Raw genomic sequence first — 24,005 nt, forward strand, 5'->3', positions numbered from 1 at the left:
GGCTTTGTTGCTTCTGGGCTAGATGGCCGCTTGTTTACTTTCAAGCCTTTAAGTCCCCAGACGCTATAGGTCTCGATAGCCAGGCACCATCAGCCTTCTTCACCACACTTACTTATGCACACATTCGTCTTCAGCGTTTATGTGTGGAAGGTGGTCACACAATGATGGTTTTTGTTCTTTGGTGTCTGCTGTCATTTTTTGGTGTTCGAGTGTAAGTATTGTCTTGATAAACCTGTAGTCATCTTTGAAAGGTTCCAAACTTTGGTTTAGTTTTAAACTGCTTTCAAATATTTTATTAGCTTCTCGGCTTCTAATCACTATATGAATAAAGAAACTTCAAGACTTTCTTATGAGAAAATAGCCTGTGGCTGCTTTTGAAATTATTGGAAAAAATATCATGGCTTTGAAGTTTTCCTTTTGGAATAAAATCACGTGATTGCAACATGGCAGCTCTCATACCTAATCTTCTGGATCTTCAGCTTCCCATAGCATACTCATGATTCTTGTGCAGATAAATTTCTCTTTGGGGGCTGCAGGAAAAGTGTAATTCTTTCTTCAGCTTGTGTGAGTGTGTGGCAATTCTTTATTTGTATTATGAAAATGTTTAAAAGAGTAACACAGTCATTGATAAAGAGTAATTAACAATGTACCCAACCAAGGGAAGTATTAAAAACCCTCGACCCAATCCCATTGCCATGGAACTGATCATCTGGGTGTCTGAGATTATAGATATTTGTCAGGTTCGCATCATCTCCTCTCGCTCCCTTGGAGTGGGTTTGAAATGCTGGGCTTGAAATGCCTGCCTTGAAGTTAGCAGTCCAAGGCTTACCTGACAGAGAAGCATCTATTCATTATAATTATTTTACTCATTCATCCATTCTTACTTTCACTCATTTAATCAAAATTTACAGATTTCCTATTATATGCTGAAACTTTTTGTGTTAGTCTGGGTAGGCTAAAGAAGCAAATCCATAAACACGCATATATGTATAAGAGAGAGTTTTATATAAAGGATCATTGTATATTGAGAAAGCATCCCAACCCATTCCAGTCTAAGCCCATAAGCCCGATATTAGCCCATATGTCTGATACCAATCTATAAAGTCCGCCTCAGACTCACAAAACACATCCAATGAGGCCAAATGCAGGAGGAACACAGGCCAGTGGGTAGAAAGTATTTTGATCCAGTGGCGTTGTAAGCATCTCAGCACTGGCAGGGGTCTCTACATGGCTTCTCTGGCTCCAGAGGTCTGGTTACATCAGGGTAGGTCCATGTGGCTTCTCCAGCTCCCAGGGCACGGGTCTATCAGCGTAGTGCCATATGTCTTGTCAGTAGAGCATCATCTCAGAGAGTGAGCAGAGAGAGAAGGTGTTTCCCCCTCCAAGGAGGAAAATACCAGAGTTCCCAGTATTCTCAGGAGAAGGCCATGCCCACATAGAGACTTCATTGGCTATGATCTGATTGACAGGTCAGACTCCACCCCTTCACTCGTAATCCTCTCAAATTGACACCAGATTATGTAACTACCACTCCTTTCTATTGCAATATATATTTGTCTAAAAGATAAAATTCCTGTATTTTCACAATTTTCTTTTTCTGTATACAAAACAACAGAGGTTGAGTGTCAACTCTGTCATTTGTGAAGTGTGAGCACACAGCCTTGGGGATGTCATCTAATAATATGAATAATAGTAGGTCAAAGAACATGCTGCTTAAGAGCAAGGACTACAGAGCCATGACTTCAAGTTCCAACTCTGGGACCTTCTAGCTGCATGTTACTTCACGTAGGCAGTTACATAAACTCTCTCAGCTTCAGCTTCCTCATCAGTAAAAATTGACTAAAAATAGTACTTCTCGTGTGAAATGGTTTTGAAGCCCAATCAAGTGAATAAGTATCAAGCACTTAGAAGAATACACCTGGTAATTTTGCTAGTCCTTAAATGAATGTGCTGTTCTAACTCAGAGCACACCTGTGTGTGTTGGAGTGGAACTTTACTCCAATGGTTGATTTTTTCAGAAGTAGATCTCCTTCAAGGCAGCTCCTCTTCGTTAGGCTTGATTTTCTAGAGAAACAAAACCAGTGGCATATATTTAAGAAAAAACTTTAGATTGAGAAATAAAAGTCTGTCAAGGAAACGGCCCAGCCCAGGGCAACTCAAGTCCATGAGTCAGATGCCATCTGGAGGCCCATTCCAGATCCATGTCACTGCCAGCTGATGAAACAAGAACATGAAGTGGGAACAGATTTAAGGAAATCTCTGTTGGTCAAAAGGCACTAACAGTTCCCGGTATCAACAGACCACAGGAACTACCGACCCCAGAAGCTAGATAGATTGTACAAGCAAGCAGGAAGGAGAAAAGCAGCAAGAGAAAGAGAAAATCCAATCCTCTACCTGGTCTTTTATATAAAGGGCACACCCCAAGGAGTCATCATTAGGCTATGACCTGATTGGCATCTTAGACTCCACCCATATCATCTCAAAAGTGCACCAAATTGATAAAGAAACCTAACCATCACAGACTTGAACCTCCCACCACTTAGTAAGTAGCCAAGTATTTTAACTATTTCCATCACCCAAAGTCTCGTACTATTATCGTAGGTGCTAAATATATACTAGTTGAATAAATAAGTAATCATTTCCCATCTTAAAAATTGGAAAATCCCTCTAAGAAGGGCCACACAGAAGGGATGATTAATCCAGGGTGTGGGATAGCCCTGATAAAACATATAACTATCTTCTGGTTCTTTAATATTTCCTCCCCTTACTATTGTGGTTTTTGTTTTGTCTCATTAATCCTGCTAGATTGGTGTATGTTCATTTGTATAATTAAGTCATTTGATACATGAAAGCCAAGATAGATAACCCTTCAGAAATAGTAATAGGAATAATGGCCCTCAAAGGTTCTGGGAAGAAACGGGGGAAGGAAGGGAAAGAGTAGCTGATAGCATTGATGACTATATAAGATGCACTTGAGGGGAGCAAATGACAGAATTGTATGTGAATGGATCGATTAGATGGTGTAAGATATGGCAAAATAATAATAATTCCTGGGGGGAAGAGTGGGGAAGGGAGGGGATAAATCGGAACTGACACCAAGGGGTTCATGAAGAAATAAAATGTTTTTTAAACTGATTGTGGTAGCAATTATACGACCCTTCTTGACATCATTGAACTATAGAACATTATGGTATTTGTAAGAGCTCCCAATAAATTGATTAATAATAATTTTTAAAATGGAGCTCTAATGTACTTAACAGGGTTTGTAGAAAGATTAAATGTATTTTCAGATTATAACAATATACAAATATAATTTTAGGGACAACAATATAGTAGTGCCTATTTGTGAAAATAAACAATTTATACATTAAAAGACAGACTATTCCTATCCAATGTTAGAATCCACTTGGAGACTTCCAAAGGAAATTCATGGCTCAACATACTTTCCAAGATTACACTAGTTTATTGTGCACTTACTAAATGTCGGTTATGTGCCAAGAAATTGTGATAGCTTTAGAGTAGGGGAGGAAGCATCATGCCAAATTAGGCATATATGCTAACCAGAATCTCTGCAGCAAAGACCCAAGAAACTCAGTGAACAAATACAGGTGGCTCTCCTAGCACCCAGGCCTTAAAAGAAAAGTATGAAGTAAATCAAATACCAATTAGAGGATGAAACAACAGAAACAATGAACAGAATGATGAGTTGCCAATTGGCTCAGTGCCATATAGCCATTTTGAAATACAGTGAACCCTCGTTTATTGCGGTTAATCGGTTCTAGACCCTACTGTGATAAATGAAATTCTGCGAAGTAGGATTCCTTATTTGTAAATCAAATATTTTCATAGTTAGAGCATAGAGGACATGAAAAAACACCCATTAGTCACCATTACACTCGTATTACCCAATTTATTTAACGAAAGAGGGAAAATACAGTAAAACATTTTGGACGTTATAATTATTTATTATTTATTATATTATTTATGGCATCTAGTTTACAGTACTACATATTTCACATACAGTATTATTATACATAGTTCTTACAAATACTGTAATCAATGGCGTGCAACCTCCACGATTTTCTTGCCATCTTTGATCATATCCAAAAGTTTTACCTTTTCCTGGATGGTGAGCATCTTCCTCTGGCGCTTATTTTTATTGTCAGAAGGCTTAGAAGAAGCAGCTCGTTTAGGAGCCATCATAGGGCTTAGATAAAATTTCTTAAAAATCGCAAACAATTACAGTACACTGTACAAAAGCAAAAATGCATCTGATACGTAGCTCCGATACGTAGCGATACAGACAGAAGCGTGTACAGTATGAGCCAATCAGTGGCAGTAATGACAGAGCATGCGCTGTTACACAAAAACCGCGATAGAGTGAAGCCGCGGAAGTCGAAGCACGAAGTGGCGAGGGTTCACTGTATTGCAAAGAAAGCTCAGATCAGGCAAGAACAGGCAGCCAACTCTACTCACCAGGATTTCATGGACAACCCCCTAAATGACCCCCTAAATGACCAGAGTTCCAAGAGGTATAAGCCCCCGCTTACCCTGCACAAACTCCTGCAGACCAGAGATGCGAACAACCTCTCTCACTTGGCAAGTGGTTAAACCACTGTCCACTTCCAATTCTACCTTCCCACCTCTCCCACATCTTGTACTTTTCTTCTTCCCTCACTTTTTTGTTCTGTTGTTTGGGGTTTTCAATCATTCAGAGAGTGCTCACTATCTGCCCTCCTGCTGCCTGCAAGGTGATGGCACCTACATCATCCCCTCCACAGCACACAGTCTACACTCCTGTGATTGAGCACCACATTTACTAGCACTTGTGCTAGCACTGTGCTACCATCTTATCCCTCTTTTCTTTCTTCCACATTTTTCCTTTCTGTTTTCTATTCCTTGTCCTTACTACTTTTCCGTGTTCAGCAGGGCTCCACCTCTTCCCTTCGTGGTCTGTGGGATTCACTCCCACAGACAAACTCCCATAGCCCTACATCATTGTTTTCTTTGTATCTCTTTTGGTTATCTTTCTTCTTATCTTCCATATTCCCTCCCCCTCCCTGCATTTTTTTCTCCTTTTTGATCCCATGAAGATCTCACGATCCCCATGTTCAGCTATGTCTGCCACTGCCTTTCCATGGGCATCAGTGTGTGTGCTTCCAGTTAGCTCTGCATTCCTGCCAGAGCTAGCACAAGTGCTACTACGTGGCTGCCTTGATCCTCTCCCTTTTTTCTCGGTGCTTCCTTTTTCTGCCCCTTAAATATGGTTTCTTCCTTTTCAAACTCTTTCATTTTTCTTATTTCATTCATTCATTCATTTACTTATAAATCATTTAATTGACACTTCACATATCATATAATTTATAGTTAAATCATATTAAGAAGGGTTGTGCAGTCATCACTACAATCAAGTTCAGAACATGTTCTTACTGTACTCATTGTTATTGACCCCCCATGTCCCCCAACCTCTTCTGCCATACTTCTAGGTAATTATTACTTGAGTTATTATGGCCATAGATTTACCTATCCTGGATCTCATATACAGAAAATTATACAAAACACAAATAGGAAGTGAACAACCAAAATGACTAGGCTAAACAGAGAAAATCCTCAATTGAAAAGAAAGCATAAAATATTAAAAACTGAAACAACTTTAAAATGCAACAAAAGGGATATCAAATTTAAGGTATTATATTTTATCTAACTACATCTGCCATGATAACCAGGTTATTCACACCTGACCGAGGAGTATGGTCAGAGGGCATTCAATAGAGGCTTAACCCAAGTGGGGACCCTGCAAATGGATTTGGGATTCCACTGTCTTTCATGGCCTTCTGCAAACCAGTGTTCAGAATTTAAGCTCTGAACCCATTCCCTTCTCCTGATTTGGATTTTATTATTTGCAGTCCTTAGATCATACAGCCTAGTGTGTTTCTTCATTTTGCAGATTTAGCTGAAGACTTACTGAGATAAATACTTGTTTGAAGACAAGCCTTTAAGACCCCAGACACAATAACTAAGCATGATCTGATTTCTTTATGACACTTTGCTGTAGCACCCATGTCTCCAGTGATCTCTTCTTGAGGGTGACTATCAATCAAGGTCATTTTACAAGAACTATTTTTTTCTTATATTGTGACTGGAATTAAGTGCAAGCCCCAAATCCATTTATATATCTAATATATATAACTTTAGAGACATCATTATCATTTTATGTTAGAGAACATTATAAATCATCTCCCCTGGGGCATGATAGTGTCATTAGTTTAGCCCATGGTATCAAATTTAAAACACTGTTGAGAAAAAGGAAACTATACAAGTATAGACTGGCTTCAGACCATGGTACATGAAGTTGTACATATTAGATTCTTTAGTGACTCAATGCTATTTAAAAGAACAATGGGGTTAGTTAAAGGGCAAAATTTTCACTAACAGTTTTTCTCAAAGACAGAACCATGTCTACCGCTCTAATACATGTCATTAAAAATCAAGGAGAGCATTAAAATAGTAAATGTATGGTAGTCAGTGGACACCATTACATCAATGGATGCAGATAAAATACCACACAACAAATTCCAACACCTATTCTGGTTAAAAATATTCAATAAAATAGAAATAGAATGAAAATTCCTCAACACAATTAACAGCATACCATAAAAATGACCTTAGATAAATTGATGATGTTATCAATGCAATCGCCTTATACCCCAATGGAATGATTGACAATGTTTCTCTATTTTGTTTCATTGGCTTTTTTATTTTTCTTCCTTTTGTTTGTTACTGGTGGTGGGGTTTTTCTGTTTTGTTTTTTGTCATAAGGTGACTGTCAAAGTAAACCAGAATTGTTCATAACCCATACATGGATTCTGGGATCCCACTTAATTCTAGCTTCATTTCAAGAACAGTTTTTACAACATGACCCTGCTTAATATTCATCCTCATGAAGAGATCCCTGAATATAAGGGTACTACAGAAAATTGTGGTGAAGAAAGCAGATGGTGCCTGGTGTCTGGCATCTTAAAAACTTGTATTTACGCAAGCAACCATCTAAGTGAGGTGTCAATAAGTCAACACACAAGAAGCATACCAGCCTGTGTGTGATTGAAAAATGACAATAACAAAATCCAAATACTTATGATGAGGGGGAAATTATCAGAGCTCAATTTGTAAACACTAAATTTGTAGAAGGGCACCAGAGTTCCTTAATCATGAGATCTCCCAAATATACCTCAACTGTGTGCAATGATTTTGTCACCTATAGTCACCTTCACAGCAATTGTGTTCTCCTCTCACTGAGACTATTTGAAAAGTCTTATAACTGGTTTTGAAATCAATGATTTTCCACATTTAAATCTGTCTTCTATGCACCCACCTGAGCCAGACATCTGAAGGGTACAACTGAATCATAGTCCATGACTAAAACTCCTTGTTGGATCCCTGTATCTGATGGAGTAAAATTCATCCTCTTTTGTGTACCAATACACTTCTATAACTTAACCCCCCATTGCTCTCCAAGATTGCCATACTTAATTCCTTGGCTTGTCAAGACTCTAAAATCTGCTCCCCTTTTCATCTTACTCGCTTCTCAAAATCCAAAGCAAGCAGCACTCCTCCAGCTCCTATGCATAGCCTTCTGTCATGTCCAAGGGTGTGCAAATCATGGTACTGAGGACATCCAAAGCTAAACTGAAACAATGTTCACTTGCACAGTCTTTCATTCTTTCAAGGTCAGAAATTCACACCCACGAGCAACTCTGAGGAAGATGAGACTTGCTGTTCCAATTATGATGACAGCCCTTGGTGTCTTGAAAGGTTGCTGAGTTAGGATTTATGGCAATGAGTTTGCTTTTTATTTTCTTGGTGGTTAATTGAAGGTTGACATGGAGCAAATGTAGGGATGAGGGAGAAGATAGAATTATATTATTTTGATTCTTTATCTGCATGTGTATGCTTATGAGTATACATTTGTATATGGGTCTCTAAAATCAAACGTTTGCAAATTTTACAATGTTACATTTATTATTAAGCCAGAAAAATGGTCCACATTTGTTCAGAAATGTTTCTTTCTTTCCATATTTATTTAACTTATTCAACCAACAATTAAACAATTCTGTACTATTGTAGGTGCTGAGACATATAAAGAACGCATTTTGTACCCATTTCTCATAGAATTTACAAATTAATTTGGACTTTCAAAATAAATACATGGTTTACTTAAAGAACTATTAAGGGCTTAATTTTGTGTTGTAGCCTGTGCATAGAGTAGTTTGGAGAAAGGAAATTTTTCTAGAAAATGGTATTATGAGTGTGTGCAGAGGGGGAAGCACACATGAACACATTGTGTTCCTTAAGCACACTTACAGAAGAAACAATCTGCTTAGGCAGAAAGAAGAGAAAAAGACACTCAAGGAAGGAAATGCAGAGTTTTAAAACACAAAGATTGTTCTTTTTCTCTGATTCAACATCCAGCATCTTAATATTTTTTCTTAAATTTATATCTATATAAATTTGTTGGGATGTTTTTCCCACAAAATCCTCACTTAACCAGATGTCGTTGGATAGTATCATGCTTTTGCTTCAACCAAACCAGTGTATGTGATTACAGAACAACAGATAGCTTTAAATATATGCTTTTATACATTTTTGAAAAATTGTCTTTGTCATTCATAGATTAGTCAGATGAAGTAAATATTGATTGATCAATATAACAAGTATCTAGTGAGTGCTTACTATGTGTCAGTGCTATTCTAAGCATTGAGGTTAAATCAGTGAAGTAAAATAGAAGTTCTTCTACTATGGAGCTGATAGGGCACCTACGGAAACACTGCCTAGTGGATTCTGTGATTCCAACAAACCTGCCTGTCAAAGTTTTAACCTCAGAGAGCAGGCAAGTACTTCCAAGCACAACTTCCATAAGATACAGACATCTCAAGTCAAGCTGAACAGCAGGAAGGTTTTTCTATCAGAACGTCAAGTCAAGAGAGGCCAGCACTGGAAATCAATCACAGAGAGAACGAATAACCTATCAGACAACAAGTATGTACGATCTGATGAAGAGCCTTGATGGGGCATAGTCCCCAGGGAGAAGTTTGGCACGCCTTTATCTTCCCTATTTTGGGTATCCAATTTCTATACCCAGTGCTATGAGAAGACAAGCATGTTCTTTGATGTGAAGAATCGTCATTCCAGTTGGAACCTTGTGAGTCTGCATCCATAAGCAAAGTCAAATCAGGATAAGCCATCCATAAATTCAACAGCATAATGCACCAGTTCACAGACTCAAAAATCTTTTCTTCATCTGCTCGGGTTCTGGTCAACTCAATGTGGGCCACCTTGCTTAGCCTCACCAGCATGCCCATTGGTCGTCTCGCCTTTAGAACATGGACAGTGTCACAAATTCTCAACAACCCAAGCCCCCTGGGGCTAGGTAGTGAACTTCAGACTAGCCACCCCTCTCTCATCTTCTTCTCTAATCCCTGTAAACCAGGCCCACAGGTGTCAGTGGCCTGACTTAGTCAGTCTCATTTTTGTTGCATTTCTCCCACTTTCACTAGACAAGTGAATCCAGATGGTCACCTAGCAAGCATTTCTGCCTGCCCTCAGGCTACCTGTGATGGCCTGTCCTAGAGAGGAGAGTTTCTTCATGGCTCCAAATTTTTTCCAGCTTCTGGGGCAAACCACTTATTAAAAAAAATATATTAAGGGTTCTTTTTTCCCCCTTCAATCTGTCAACAGCCTCCCAGGCAAGTCTCTTAGAATGCCCTGAGCACTCAAGACACTGGATGGAGCTTAGGTTTTAAAACCCTTTTTTGCAGGCATGTCCTACACCCATTTAAAGATTCAAAATGGTGGCTGAAACATGGAGCTTACAAATGCTCTTTACTTCCCAGTAATCATTCCTATCAATCATTATATCAATAACAATCGGCAAAAGAAAACAGTATAAACCTAATACAGCCAGATCCTAAAATCAGTTCTTAAAATCCGGTCGAGTTCAATCCTTATCTAGCTTATCTTAAACCTTATCTAGACTATTCTATTAATACAAATATGGGCTTAGGCCTCTGGCTGCATCAAGCCAGGGCCTTCTTTCAGTCGTTTTGACTTTTTATCAGCCATTTTCACTAAGCAGCATGGTCTCTGAGAAATTCACAGGGCGATTTCACCCTCTGATCTCAAAATATACATTAATCATATTCATTTTCACCATTTCAAGCAAGAATAAGCAAAGACAACAACCAAAGAAAATATTCAAAACTTTAACTTCCCACAATCTTCCTGGAAAGCAACCTAGTAGCCGCATGGTCATATTTGACTTCTGGCTAGCCAAAGAAGAAAAGCTACCCTGAGGCGGAGGTCAAACTAGCATCTACTCTCCATCTTCATGATCTGTTTCTCTAGTGGGCCCCTCCCAAGGTACCATAATGTGTTAGGCTGGGTTGATTAGAGAAACAAATCTAGATATATTCATATGTGTGTAAGAGAGAACTTTATCAAGAAGTAATTATGCATCCATAACACAGCCCAGCCCAGTCCAGATTCAGTTATAAGTTTGATATTCAGCCCCATGTGCAACACTAGTCTATAGCTTGCTCTTCTGACTCATGCAACACACACAATGATGCTGAATGCGGGAAGATCACAAGCCGGTGAGGGAAAGCCTTGTGGATCCAGTGATGGTGGGAGCATCTCCAGGGCTCTGGCTGCCAACAGCATGGCTCCAGGTGGCTTGTCAGCAGGAAGGTGAAACAGAGAGTGAGAGAGAGAGTGGCTTACCTCTTCTGGTGGCAGAATCAAGAGAGAGGAAGTTCCCAGAATCCTCAGGAGAAGGCCACCCCCACAAGGAGGGATTATCGGGCTGTGACATGATTGACAAGCTAGACTTCACCCCTTCATTCTTTTTTCAAGTTGACATGAAATTGTATAGCTATCACAGCAAGAAAATAGCATGTTTCTAGTTTTAGGAGTTCAGTGAAGACACTAGGCAACAGGGACCTAAGGAAATGCCCAAATATGAAAACTTGGAATACCATGAATAGATATATCCTAACAAATAAGGCAGAATTCCAGGTAGGACCGATAAGCAGCAAGAAGGACCTAATTTGAAGCACTGGACAGTTGTTCTGAGTTGGCATTGAGTCCGTCCTGACTCGTAGTGATCGTACGGGTCACAGAGTAGGAGCACTGCTCCATAGAGTTTGAGGGGTTACACCATTTTGCAGTGGAATGCCAAGGAAATAATTAGCCGAGGCCCAAATTTCAAGAAGTTTAAATGTTTGAAGGTCAAATTTTAATTTGATGAACATATACACCGTACTAGTATTTAAAGATACAAAATCAGTAGATGTGTGGTAAATGGACATGGCTTTGGAGGATGCTTAGAATTCACTAAGTGAAGAAAAGCAATCCAGGAAAGGGTAGGTTTACAGCAGAGAAGGCAGCATGACATGCTCTGATTCACATAGATCTGTGTACCTTAAGAATGAGCCCCTGCAATTTACAGGTTGTTCATTAAGTTGCTAATCCTAAGGACAGCAGTTCAAAACCACCAGCCATTCACTGGGAGAAGGAGGAGGCTTTCTATTCCCTAAAGACTTAGAGTCTCAGAAAGAAACAAGGGCAGATCTACCCTGTCCTATAGAATCACCATGGGTCAGAATTGCGTCTGTAGCAGTTGAATATACCTTTGCTGTTTGCCTACTTTTGTTTAGCCATTAGAGTCATACTGGTTGAAAGATCTATGTTTATTTATTTGTTTGTTTCAGTATTACAGTACATGTTTGAAAACCATAAATGAAAAAAATAAATATTGAATAAAAATTTAAATCTTGCTTTATTTCTTTAAAAATCATTTTATTGGGAGCTTGTACAATTATTATCACAATCCATACATACATCCATTGTTTCAAGAATATTTGTACATTTGTTGTCATCCTCATTCTCAAAACATTGGCTTTCTACTTGAACCCTTAATATCAGCTCCTCATTTTCCCTTCCCTCCCCACTCCCCACTTCCTCATGAACCCTTCATAATTCTTAAATTATTACTATTTTGTCATATCTTACACTGTCTTATGTCTCCCCTCACCCACTTCTCTGTTGTCCATCTCCCAGGGAGGAGGTTATATGTAGATTCTTGTAATCGGTTCCCCCTCTTCACCCCATATTCCCTGCACCCTCCAGGCATCGTCACTCTCACTACTGGTCCTGAAGGCATCATCTGTCTTGGATTCCCTGTGTTTCCAGTTCCTATTTGTCTAGCCAGATTTGTAAGGTAGAATTGGGATCATGATAGTGGTGGGGAGGAAGCATTTAAGAACTAGAGGAAAGTTATATGTTTCATCATTGCTACCGTGCACCCTGACTGGCTCATCTCCTCCCCACAACCCTTCAGTAAAGGGGTGTCCAGTTGCCTACAGATGGGCTTTCAGTCTCCACTCTGCACTCACCCTCATTTACAATGATATGATTTTTTTGTTCTTTGATGCTTGATACCTGATCCCTTTGACACCTCGTGATCACACAGGCTGGTGTGCTTCTTCCATGTGAACTTTGTTGCTTCTGAACTAGATGGCCACTTGTTTATATATAAATCTTGCTTTATTTATAACATAACAAATAAAGTTGTTTCCCCTTCTTACATTCTGCAGCATTTTTATCATTTCACTTGTTTAGGATTATATAAGATTAAAGATAAAGACTTGTGGAGAGCAAATGTTTTGAGAATGATGAGGGCAATGAATGTAGAATGCGCTTTAAACAATTGATGTATGGATGGATTGTGATAAGAGTTGTATGAGCCCCTAATTAAATGAAAAAAAAGACTAACCATGAGCTAAGATGACGAGAGACAAGACAAGATGTCATTGCCATTGTTTCCTTACTTCTTCTGGGGTCAGCCTCCAATCCCACATGAGTCCGCCCCCCCCCCCACACACACACACACACGTGCACGTGTGTTGGAATGAAGAGACTAAGAACAAATATTGAGGTCAGATTTCAGCATGATATTCTCTTTTGCAAAGTGCTTTAATTAGTAGCATATTCAAGTTTTCTTCTTGCAAAAGTTTACTGTGTCAAATTGATGGATCTTCTCTCTAGGATGTCTATTACAGGACATTTTTTATTGCAACCTGTCATTATTTTGATTGCTATTTTCTTAAGATTAGTAGCATTAGTCTTAGAGTGCTAAGTTTCTAATTAGATGTTGAATCCTATTAAAAGTTTGATCTATACTATTTAAAAAGATTTACTTTTAGTGTCGTATGATAATACTTGTATTAATTTTACTGTTTTCAGGCATTACAGAAAGCATGCACACTAAAGTTACAAAGACTGTTTTGATTTAAAGGATTGTTTCTAAGCATGCCAGCAAAATTTCCAAATGTCCTACATGTATCAGTAATGGATTTCATCTTGAAGATTGCGTCTTGTCCTAAAAAATGGCATAAATATTATTTGTCAGATTATGTATCTATAATATTCTTGTAGGAATTGGGGGAATAAGGCCACTTTCCTTATAGGACTCAAAAGACTTCCTATATCTGCAAAAAGGCCATCCTTGATGTATTATAATAATGAAGATGAAGATTACAGATTTTTTCAAGAGCAAACATACAGTCAAATGTTTAAATATTTGCTCTATGTTTTACTCTCATAGTTGAGTACAAGTATCTAACTGTTATGCTTAAAAATTCCTATTTAGGGGCTAGTTATCAGAGGCCTAAGACTGATGACTAGGGCCCAGGGAGATTAAGAAGTTTGAAGGTCAGATTTTAACTTGATATAATATATACACCTTCTTCATATTTAATTACTAGAAATTAATAGCCATAGAAGGAAGGAATGTTTTCTTTGTTCAATTATAAGTTAAGATACTACTCACTAAGATCATGTCTTTATAAACAGTTTTTTTAATTAATTAACATACTGGGTGTTTACTACTTACTGATTAGTTCATAAAATAAAATTAGCTTTCAAGTCTCCCCATTTTACTAAGCTTCAAGTATATGAATTCTATACTGCGCTACACTTCCTAAAGAGCACTACCTACAAAATCACACATCAGTGAAGATAACATGTCCAATGCTTTGGTTCTGAGTGCAAAGGAAGGTGCTTTATCTCTGTATCACTACAAGAACTTCATACTCTGTGCTATACCTGAGGGAGGACTATAGCTTTATCATCAATTGCTTCTTAATCCCCCCTCCCCACAACGGAAGTTTTCTTTCATCAACATTTCCTCCCCGCCCCTCCTGCCCCAAAATCATTTTATTAGGATATAATCAGACAGCAGTAGGATATAATACCATTCAATGGTTCAGTCATAGCAAGCACTGTTGTACAATCGCTACCACAATAATTTTCAAAATACTTTCTTCCTTCTTGTACTCCTTGAAAATCAATATTTATTTTGTCTGTGTTTTGACTGCTGCCCCTTGCAGCCCACACATACATATACAACAGTCTTGGATGGATGGACAGGACACTGGTTCATTGTCATTGATAAAGAGAGAGGAAGAGACAAATGAAAACTTGCAAAACTTGCAACATCTTCAAAATAAAGCTTTCTTTGCTCTTAATATGAATTAATATTACTTTTTACATCTCTTATCACAATCCATACATTCATCCAGTGTGTCAAGCACATTTGCACATATGCCGTCATCATTTTCAAAGCATTCTCTTCCCAGTGAGCCCCTGATATCAGCTCCCCATTTCTTCCCCCTCCCCCATGAACTCTTGATAAGTTATAGATTAATATTTTCATATCTTACAACATCCCCCATCGCCCCTCACACACTTTCTGTTATTCATCCCCCTGGGAGGGGATTGTATGTAGATCCTTGCGATCTGTTCTGCCTTTCTCCCCCACCCTCCCCTAATCCTCCTAGTATCTCTACTCATTGTTGGCCCTGAGGGGTTATCTCTCCTGGATTCCCTGTGTTGTGGGCTCTTATCTGTCTCTGTGCATGTTCTGACTATTCTGATTTGTAAGGTAAAATTGAGATCATGATAGTGGAGTGAAGGAAGCACCAAAAAGCTAGAGGAAAATTGTGTGTTTCATCGGTGCTATAATGCACCCTGACTGGCTCATCTCTTCCCTGTGAAGCCTCTGTGAGGGGATGTCCAATGGTCTATAGAGGGGCATTGGGTCTTTACTCCATGCCCCCCACACCATTCACCTTGGATATGGCTTTGCTATGGGTCTTAGATGCCTGATATGTGATCCCATCGACAACGCATGATCACACAGGCTGATGTGCTTCTTCCATGTGGGCTTTGTTGCTTCTGAACTAGATGGTCACTTGTTTATCTTGAAGCCTTTGAGACCCTAGACGCTGTATCTTTTGATAGTCAGGCACCATTAGCTTTCTTCACCACATTTGCTTTTGCACCCCTTTTGTCTTCAGCAATCGTGTCAGGAATGTGAGTATCACAGAATGCCGATTGTTAGAACAAAGTGTTCTTGTGTTGAAGGAGTATTTGAGTCAAGGCCCAATGTCCACCTGCAACCTAATTCTTATTGATAGAAATTACAAATATTTAATGTGCTCACATTACATTTAGGTCAATAAAAATCAGAAAAATGTTAAAGCAGTTTTCAGCCATTGGAGTACTATGTTAAAACGTGATTTGAACATAATTATCATATATTATTTCTGATTTGTGATGATCTGTGTAGGTGGACTCATTGGTTTGAATTGAAATATAGAATCATTTTCCATTAGTAAAGTTGTGCATGTGTTGGGTGGGTCAGTTCTCAATTACCTAAGAGACAATAATTTATAGAAATATGGCAGGTAGACTAAAATATACATATAGTTTAATCTTCAACTTTATTTGTACAGAAGCTAGAAGCTTCTTCTCATTATACCATTTTCCAAACTTTCTAAACACAACTCTATAAATTTAGCTTTACTTCTTGTCCTTTCTCCAATCCATTCTTCTTGATGTTACTAGTGATCAGTAAAATGATCAAAAGTTATATAGCAGGAGGTGAAAGATAGAGTCTAGATAATTGACAAAAATAGATCATTTCTTCCTGAATAATTAAAAAGTGACTGTGGCAGGGGTGAGAGAAATGGAGCTCAGTTTCTGCATGTAAGAGTAAGAACTGTCAACAGCATACAGTGTGATCTATCTCCCTTGGCCCTATCTTTCTTGGTTGAAAGGTTGTGCCGGTAAAAGTGATGAGATGTTGTTGTTAAGTTCCAGTGAGTTTCATTTTCAACTCACAGAAATTCTGTATAAAACAGAATGAAACACTGCCTGGACCTGTGCCATGCTCACAATTGTTCTTATGTTCAAGACCATCGGTTGGAAGAATGTTAAGAAGAGAATATTGGTGGACTTTCACAGTTGTATAATTCACAGTATAGTTCTTCTACTGGGTTTTACTGTTACGATCTGAAGTAATAGTAATCATCAAAGCTTAAAGGAATTTTAGAGTTTTTTCACATCTATTTACTGTCTTTACTAAGGCTCAAGTGTGCATTTTATTTGGGTCAGGGGGATATCAAATAATAAAATAAATATTGACTCCAAATAAAAAAATTTAGATATTGATAGATATTATACTTGGTTTCACATTAATAAATCATTCCCATAACTTCTGTTTGTTCAAAAGTAAATCTTACAAATACAAGTATTTTCTTTCATGAAAGTACAAAAATTTTAACCCGTAAAAATTCACCTGTAAGGATCATTAAGAATTAGAAATTATATACTGTATTGAAGTCATACTTAGTGTTTAGACAAAGTGTTTTAACAATTAAAATAATGATTTTTAAATATTCTGCACTTTATTTTTTGTTGTTGCTGGGAGTTAATATATATATGAAATCCTTCCATAGCTCAATCACATCAAGCAGTATTGTAAAATTGCTACCACAACCAATTTCCAAACATTATTTTCCTTCCTGGACTCCTTGGCATTGGCTCCATTTTAGTCCCCACCACCATCAATGTACCTCTCATACACCGCCCCCCCCCCCCAGCCAACCAGGAAACCCTTATTCTACTTGCTGTTCTTTTAGGTTCATCAATCCTTGGATTCATATAATGGAAATTCAAGAGGGTGACCCCCAATGACAGACACATCTGAAAAAAACCGCAATAAGAACAAACAAAAATTACAGGAAATGTTGAAAACCAGATCGGGTTAAACATGCATCAGAAGGGGATCAACTGACAAAGTTTTAACTATTCAAGCCAGATTTATTGATTTTAATGTCAATTTATAAAATCAAACACAGGAATTATCAATAATAGAGTTAGTGCTAAAGTAGTATATTTAGGATGACTTTTATAAATGTAAATTATTTTAAAAGGTCACTAGAACACTCTAGTGGTAGTGATAATATGCACTAACTTTCTTAATGTCCAAGGAAAAACAGATTACTATATTTGAAAAACACTTCTGATCCATTAATTACTACTTAGAACTCTAGCAATTTAAGTTTCAGAAATAACATAAGAACTCATTTAAAAATGCAGTTTACCTGATGCTACTAATGACATCAGCTAGTTGGCAGAAAGTCTCAGCTGTGAACAAGCCCCCTTTTCCTCCTCAAAGACTTCAAAATAACAAGTGGGAACATGGGAGGGAATGCAGCCGGGGGGAGAACTCATGAAGAAGCAAACGGTGTGAAGAAAACCATGGTTGTTAGGTAGCCTTGGGCCAGATATGTGAGGTCTAAATGTCCTTGCTGTTGGTTTCTGTGAAGGCCACTCCGACTCTTAGTGGGCTCAGATAGAATAGAACAGAGTAATGGCATCATCTTCATGATTGGTACAAATACTACCATTTTTAAGTCATCTATAATCTCAGACTGTGTGTATTATTAAGCTTCTATTTAATTCACACTTCTATGATGGTGTGTCCATTTTTAACCATCTCTGCAAGCGAAATTTGTGAAACAGTGCTGGGACACCTCAGATTTGGAGGAAGAGAAGAACAGCTTTGACTTAGTGTCTGTACTGTGTTGGGCACTGAGCTATACGTTTTATACCAAGTATCTCTGAATTTATATAATGAAGGGGTATGGTTCATCAAAGAGTGAAACATGTTAAAAAGCTATCACAATCCAAACAGTATTAATTGTGTAATAAACAAATAAATAAATGGATCAAACAGAGTCTAAAAACATCGCCAATCATGATATAAATGTCATACATGGCCAGATGGACATGTTAGTGCCATAGGAAAAATAAAATTCATTTAATAAGTAACCAGAGAGAAGTAAATAAGGTTGTTCAATGATATGCAAAAATATACAAACAATATATTTGAAAGGAAAACACTAAGATATGTGGTCAAGTTTTAAAAGCACAGAGAGAAGCTAGTTTCACTATACTTTTAGTCAAAAATAAGCTTCTGAAAGAAGAGAGGTATTACAAATGTAGGTTTATTCATCAATTCGTGGATAAGCATGCATAAGCCAAGGGCTTGGCAAAGAGCATAAGACTGGCCCTATCTTTGCTAGAAAACTAAGATAATCATGTGTTCTACTGAAGGAAATCTAATAAACTCCCTAGCATTGTCCTCCTTATCTCAAATACAACACTTACTCCCCTCACCCCCCACCCCACCCCCCAGAAAAGACCAAAGTGTCTTCAAAACTTTGTGTCCTTGTGCGTCTTGTTCCTCTACCAGGAACGTATTCCCCACATACACCCCACATTATCAACCTGAAATCTTGAAACCAGTGAACTCATAAAAGCCCCATGTGTGACAAAGTAAAATCTGTGACCTACAGCAGTTCCTATGATGGATTTTTCACAAATCTCCACTAACCCTTCAAACCTCAGCTTGAAATTTCAACAACTACAAGACTCTCATTCTGCTGCCCCAGCAGTTTGGATGTTCTTCATCCAATCTCTCGTCATACTGAATTGAGAACACTTCTCAATTGAGCTCCTCTAGCAAAAGTTATAACTCAATTTTGAATATTTTCAAGGGTAGGACTCATTCCCATTATCTCTGTTTCCTCAGTCCTATATAACAAGTGCAGTGAACATTAGGCAATGTACTTTTCTGGAGCCTGTGAAATGGAAAGTCCTCTGTCACTGAATGCTCATTAAATATTAGCGCACCCTTTGTCCTCTTAGCTCCTCTTGCCTTGCTAAAATGTTGCAGTGATTTAAAAATGTTTTCATGGGAAATAGTAAGTTTAGAGCACTAGATTATGAGCAGGGGTGTCCTTTATTTAGTTATACTACAAATATCAATTTTAAAGTATTTATTTATATTACAAATATCAATTTTAAACGTATCCTTGCATTCAGAGATTTTAACCCTATGCATATGCTTCAGTAATAGAAAACAAGGCAGAAATTACCGTAATCCAATAAACCACTACATCATGCTCACTCTTCCATTCAAAATGGTTCTTAAATGTCTGTCTTTCTTCTCACTTCTTTCTTCCCTGGACAATTATGCTCTTGGAATTAGACAACAGATGACACCATAAATAATTGGCCACTATCGTGTCCCTTTTTCTCAGATAACTATCAGTCTTCTCTTAACTTGTTCTTGGATCCCAGTCCTATTCCCCTTCCAGGTTCTCTCTCGAATGTAACTGTTTCCCAAATAATCTTTTGACACTCTACTATATTTCCAAACCAAAATCACTCACTGCCATTGAGTTGGTGCTGACTCACAGCAACCCTTTGGGACAGGGCAGAACTGCTCCTGTGAGTTTCTAAGACTTGAACTCTTTAGGGGAGTAGAAGTAGCCCCAACTTCCTCCCCTATATTTCTAGGCCCTCCATATTGCCCCCTTCTAATCTTTAAGTAGCCTTAAAACAATCATTTCTCCTCCCTGCCCCTTCAAATCATGCTCATGCTATCTCCTTGCACTGGAACCTGTGATTCTAATGCCTGGTGACCCCCTGTATGTCAGAATAGAATTAAGTTCAGTGCATTTTTTAATTACTACCATTTCTGCTATTATATCTGCTGAGAATCATGCTTTGGTAATAGTTTATTCTAATCACAGGTATATCTTGTTCGCTTGCATAATGCCCTTTTCACTCCCTGTCTTTTATTTCTCCCTTTGTTATAATGAGTAGAATCCTAATATTCAGTTTTGGACCTGGAAATTTTTCAGACATTGTGGAATATTTGGTGCACAAATATACCAATACATACTCATCCATGTGGCAATGAGTTCCTTTTGTTTAATGCAGTGTTTTGAGACAAATGGCTTCGTCTCAGGTCCATACCCTAAAACCTTTAACCCAGAGGATCTAGGTTTGAATTTCCTTTTTCTCATCTGTGAAATAGATATAATCAACATACCTTCTTCACAAAAGTTTTGTGAGAATTAAGCAAGGTAATACTTGAAAACTCTTGATTATCTCTGATGTATAAGACAGGTGCCAGATACTAGACATACAGGGTCTAGGTTCCTAAAAAACAAACACAAAAAAAACAACTAACGATTGGGATAAAAATAGGTGACAATTACATCCGAGACATTAGACAGAAAAGGCACTAAACCTCAGTGGTAAATTTTGTCCCTCAGCTGTTTGGTTATACCTGGGAAAGCCAGAGCCTGGGTAAGGCGAAAATTTGTCAGAAAAAGAAAACTCAACTATCTCCTGCCAATGAAGAGTGGTGGAAATATACTAAGACTGCAGCCTGGCAAAGGGAGGAAACGTCCGAGGGCCCAGACAAACGAGGCAGTGCAGTTGAGTTCTGACTCCCACGGGATTCGCTAGATCTACCTTCTTCCCTCTTACGCACTAACTCACGTCAGGCCTTTCCAGTTCACGGCGAACCTGGGCTTTGTTTGTTTGCTTGTTTTATAAATTTATATTCTTGGTACAAACTCCAACTGAAAATCACCCCGTGGTATAATTATGAAGCCCTTTTAAAGAGAATAAATATATCACACCTCAAGGTTCGTTGAATTCTGTCCTGTAGCAGAGGACACGTGACCCCCAGATTAAATGTTCCTTACAAAATCAAGGTTTGCTCTTTTTTAATTTTGTTTTTCACAATACATTTAGAAAGTCTGACCCTTGTCTTCCCCACCCCCGCCCTTGTAGAGGGCTTCCCTTTACAGAGTGAAACAGGATTAAAATACTGTCCATAAAATGGCAGGGCGAGTGCACCGCCCCGTGCACTGATAGTCCGTGCATGCAGGATGAGAGCATTGACTGCCTGCTAATCTGTTCCCAGATGGAGGTGGATCCCGAGGAGAAGCGCCATCGCACACGCTCCAAAGGTGTTCGAGGTACGTTTGCTGCTTCACTAAGTCCCTGGAGGCCCAGCTCAGGGTGACCTTCATCCCGCAGAATCGCTTTGCACGATTCATTCTGACCCCTGCTTCTTACACAACCTTTGTGGTAATTTTCGGTGGAAGAGGAGTCTTTGTAATAGATGATAAATTTTTATCTATTTTTCCATCTCTCTGCAGCTCCCGTGGAACCAGCCATACAAGAGCTGTTCAGGTTAGTGCTCTGCGGGTAAAATGTATCCCCATTAGCAATTTAGAAAATCCGTGCCTTTTAATGGGCATAATGCACTTTCAAGTTCATTGGCGGTTTGCTCATGCCCGGCTGCACTGATGAAATTAATTCCCCTGAGACTTGCTAATAAAAAGCATCCCTTCATTTTTCCCCTCCTCTGTTATTTGATTCCTCTCTTTGGTCTTTGTTGCCCTCCTTCTCTCTAATACCCACTGAAGCTCTCTCTCAGTGTAATCTGTCTGCAGCACACCGACACCTGTGTAATTAATTCTTTCCTCTTGCAGCTGTCCCACCCCTGGCTGTGATGGCAGTGGTCATGTTAGTGGCAAATATGCAAGACACAGAAGGTAATGGATGCCGTTTTTTCACGTTGTAACTGAAAAGACGTGATAATCACATTGTCTAAAGTGGCCTGATTTAGAGACTCAAACCCAAAGATGAAAAGGAATGGTTCGGTATTCTTGGGAAACAATAGATGTGGTATCCTCCTTTTCTTCTCGGCCATGCGTTCGATCTTTGTGTCTTGGATGGATTTTTAAAACGTGAGACTTTCACACCATTTCATGGGCGGAATTTATGACTAGCCTTAAACTCCCATACCCAGCCCCCCACCCACCGCAACTCTCTCTCTCTCTCTCTCTCTCTCTCTCTCTCTCTCTCTCTCTCTCTCTATTTTATTGAGAAGGCTTACTGCTACTTGGCAATTTTCACATTCTGGTAGCTGCAGGATGGTCAATTATGGATGGTGAATTAAAATGTGGCCTTATTGACCTTTTTGTACTGGCACGGCATCTATAATTTATCAGAGTTCAGCATGGAAAGCAGTCTTCGCCTGGCGCCTAGGCAGCTACAGGATAAGGTTACTTCTTGAGATGCAAGTCTAGGACACCTCATGCTAATGAAACTTTGCAACTTAAATGATTATATTATCCTCATAAATCCTGTGATTTAGGGTCTTTAACAGTGATAAGTATAAAGAACATCTAGCAAATAATGTGGTTGGGTAATTATTGCTAAAAACACATTACAGAAAAATTATGTCTTAGGTACTATGATTCAAGTTCATTTACAGATGAATCTTTTAAGGGTTCCACCCCCTTCCTTTTATATATAAGTAAGCATTGTATTCTTTTTAATGTAAATGCAATTTACCTTTCAATGGGAAGATTTTCGTTATGGTGAGTTAGAAATATTCATAGGCTGTGATAAATCATTTTTCACAAAGTTGGTTGTTAAAACTAAAAGCATTTGCATGTAACAAGCCACCAATAAGCACACACATGTAATCAAAACTCAGATTCCAAAGCAGGTGTGACTGCAGCCCTTCAGAATGACCTTTTCTCGCCGCCTTACATTTTAGTTCCTCTTCAGTTGAACACTAATTTATGGGTGAAATCAAGCAATTATTTTCATTGTCCCTCAGTAAAATCAAGGGAAAAATTATAAATTGCTCCTAGAATCCCCATGCTAGCTTTTGAGAAGTCAGATCATTTTTAATGAGCTTTCCATCATGAAATGATTATCATATTTTATCTGATATATATATGTGTGTGTGTGTGTATATATATATATATATATATATATATATATATATATAGAGAGAGAGAGAGAGAGAGAGAGAGAGAGAAAAGGGTCACTTATTATTTTTTAAGGAAGTGTAGCAACATAAATTAAAATTATGTTCTTATAGTTGTTACATAATAATAAAATAGTAAATTATTGAACTATGTCATAAAAATCTGTCATTTCTTTTCAAAGTTTATGTTATTTTAAGAAAGATTCACTATGTAAAACTTTAAAAGTTTAAAAGGTGCAAGGTTTATATTTTCAGTGAAAAAGTATAGTAAATCATGAATAAAATCTAATTTTCCCCTACTCATCTTTTGAGAAGTCAGTTGTTAAATTTCATCATAGTGCTACTTAAAGAAATTATTTAATTTGACTAAGCAGTGTTAATTGGATACAAAGTAAAGATAAGTTCAGAACGACAATCTGGCTAGAAAATTAGGACATTTCTATTCTAAATTATCATTTCAAACATCATTGTACTAATCAAGTTAATTCCACTGATATGTATTAAAAATAAAAGATAGATATCATTGTGTCCCTATGAGATATGTATGCATAAGTATATTGTATGTGAAAGATGTTTTCCTGCTTCAAATAATTGTTCCTAAAACAACACAAACAAACTGTTCCCAAAGGTAGATCGAGTGGGTCTTCAATACGAGTAGAATATGACCAGTCAGCATGTTCCTTCTGAGGTAAAACGCTAGAAATAGTCTGAATTTCAACGTTTAGATATGGTTTATTATTTTTTTAAATGATGCATTTATCTTATGGGTAAAAATAGGACCCTTGTCTTCCTCGTGTTAAAGGAAATAATTGGGTAGACTTGTAAGGAGGATTCACAGAGCCATGCAAGCGCAAAATCTGTTCAACAAAGTTTTTTTTTTTTTTTTCCTTTTAAACATTTTATTAGGGGCTCATACAACTGTTATCCCAATCCATACACACATCAATTG

The 24,005-nt window shown here is 38.1% G+C and overlaps 1 protein-coding gene across 19 annotated transcripts in view; it reads left to right on the plus strand.

Annotated features, from left to right (window-relative positions):
• MYT1L (myelin transcription factor 1 like) overlaps positions 1-24,005 on the plus strand; it is a 723,101-nt gene that overhangs the window by 415,265 nt on the left and 283,831 nt on the right. For all 19 annotated transcript variants that reach the window (XM_045294233.1, XM_045294236.1, XM_045294234.1 and 16 more), the window contains exons 6-8: positions 21,191-21,245; positions 21,429-21,462; positions 21,765-21,827. In XM_045294233.1, coding sequence (XP_045150168.1) covers positions 21,191-21,245; positions 21,429-21,462; positions 21,765-21,827 — 152 coding nt within the window. The remainder of the gene's footprint in view (positions 1-21,190; positions 21,246-21,428; positions 21,463-21,764; positions 21,828-24,005) is intronic.

Source organism: Echinops telfairi, unplaced genomic scaffold (assembly GCF_000313985.2).
Source record: "Echinops telfairi isolate 266 unplaced genomic scaffold, ASM31398v2 ScPeMD7_3509;HRSCAF=4178, whole genome shotgun sequence".
Lineage (NCBI taxonomy): Eukaryota > Metazoa > Chordata > Mammalia > Afrosoricida > Tenrecidae > Echinops > Echinops telfairi.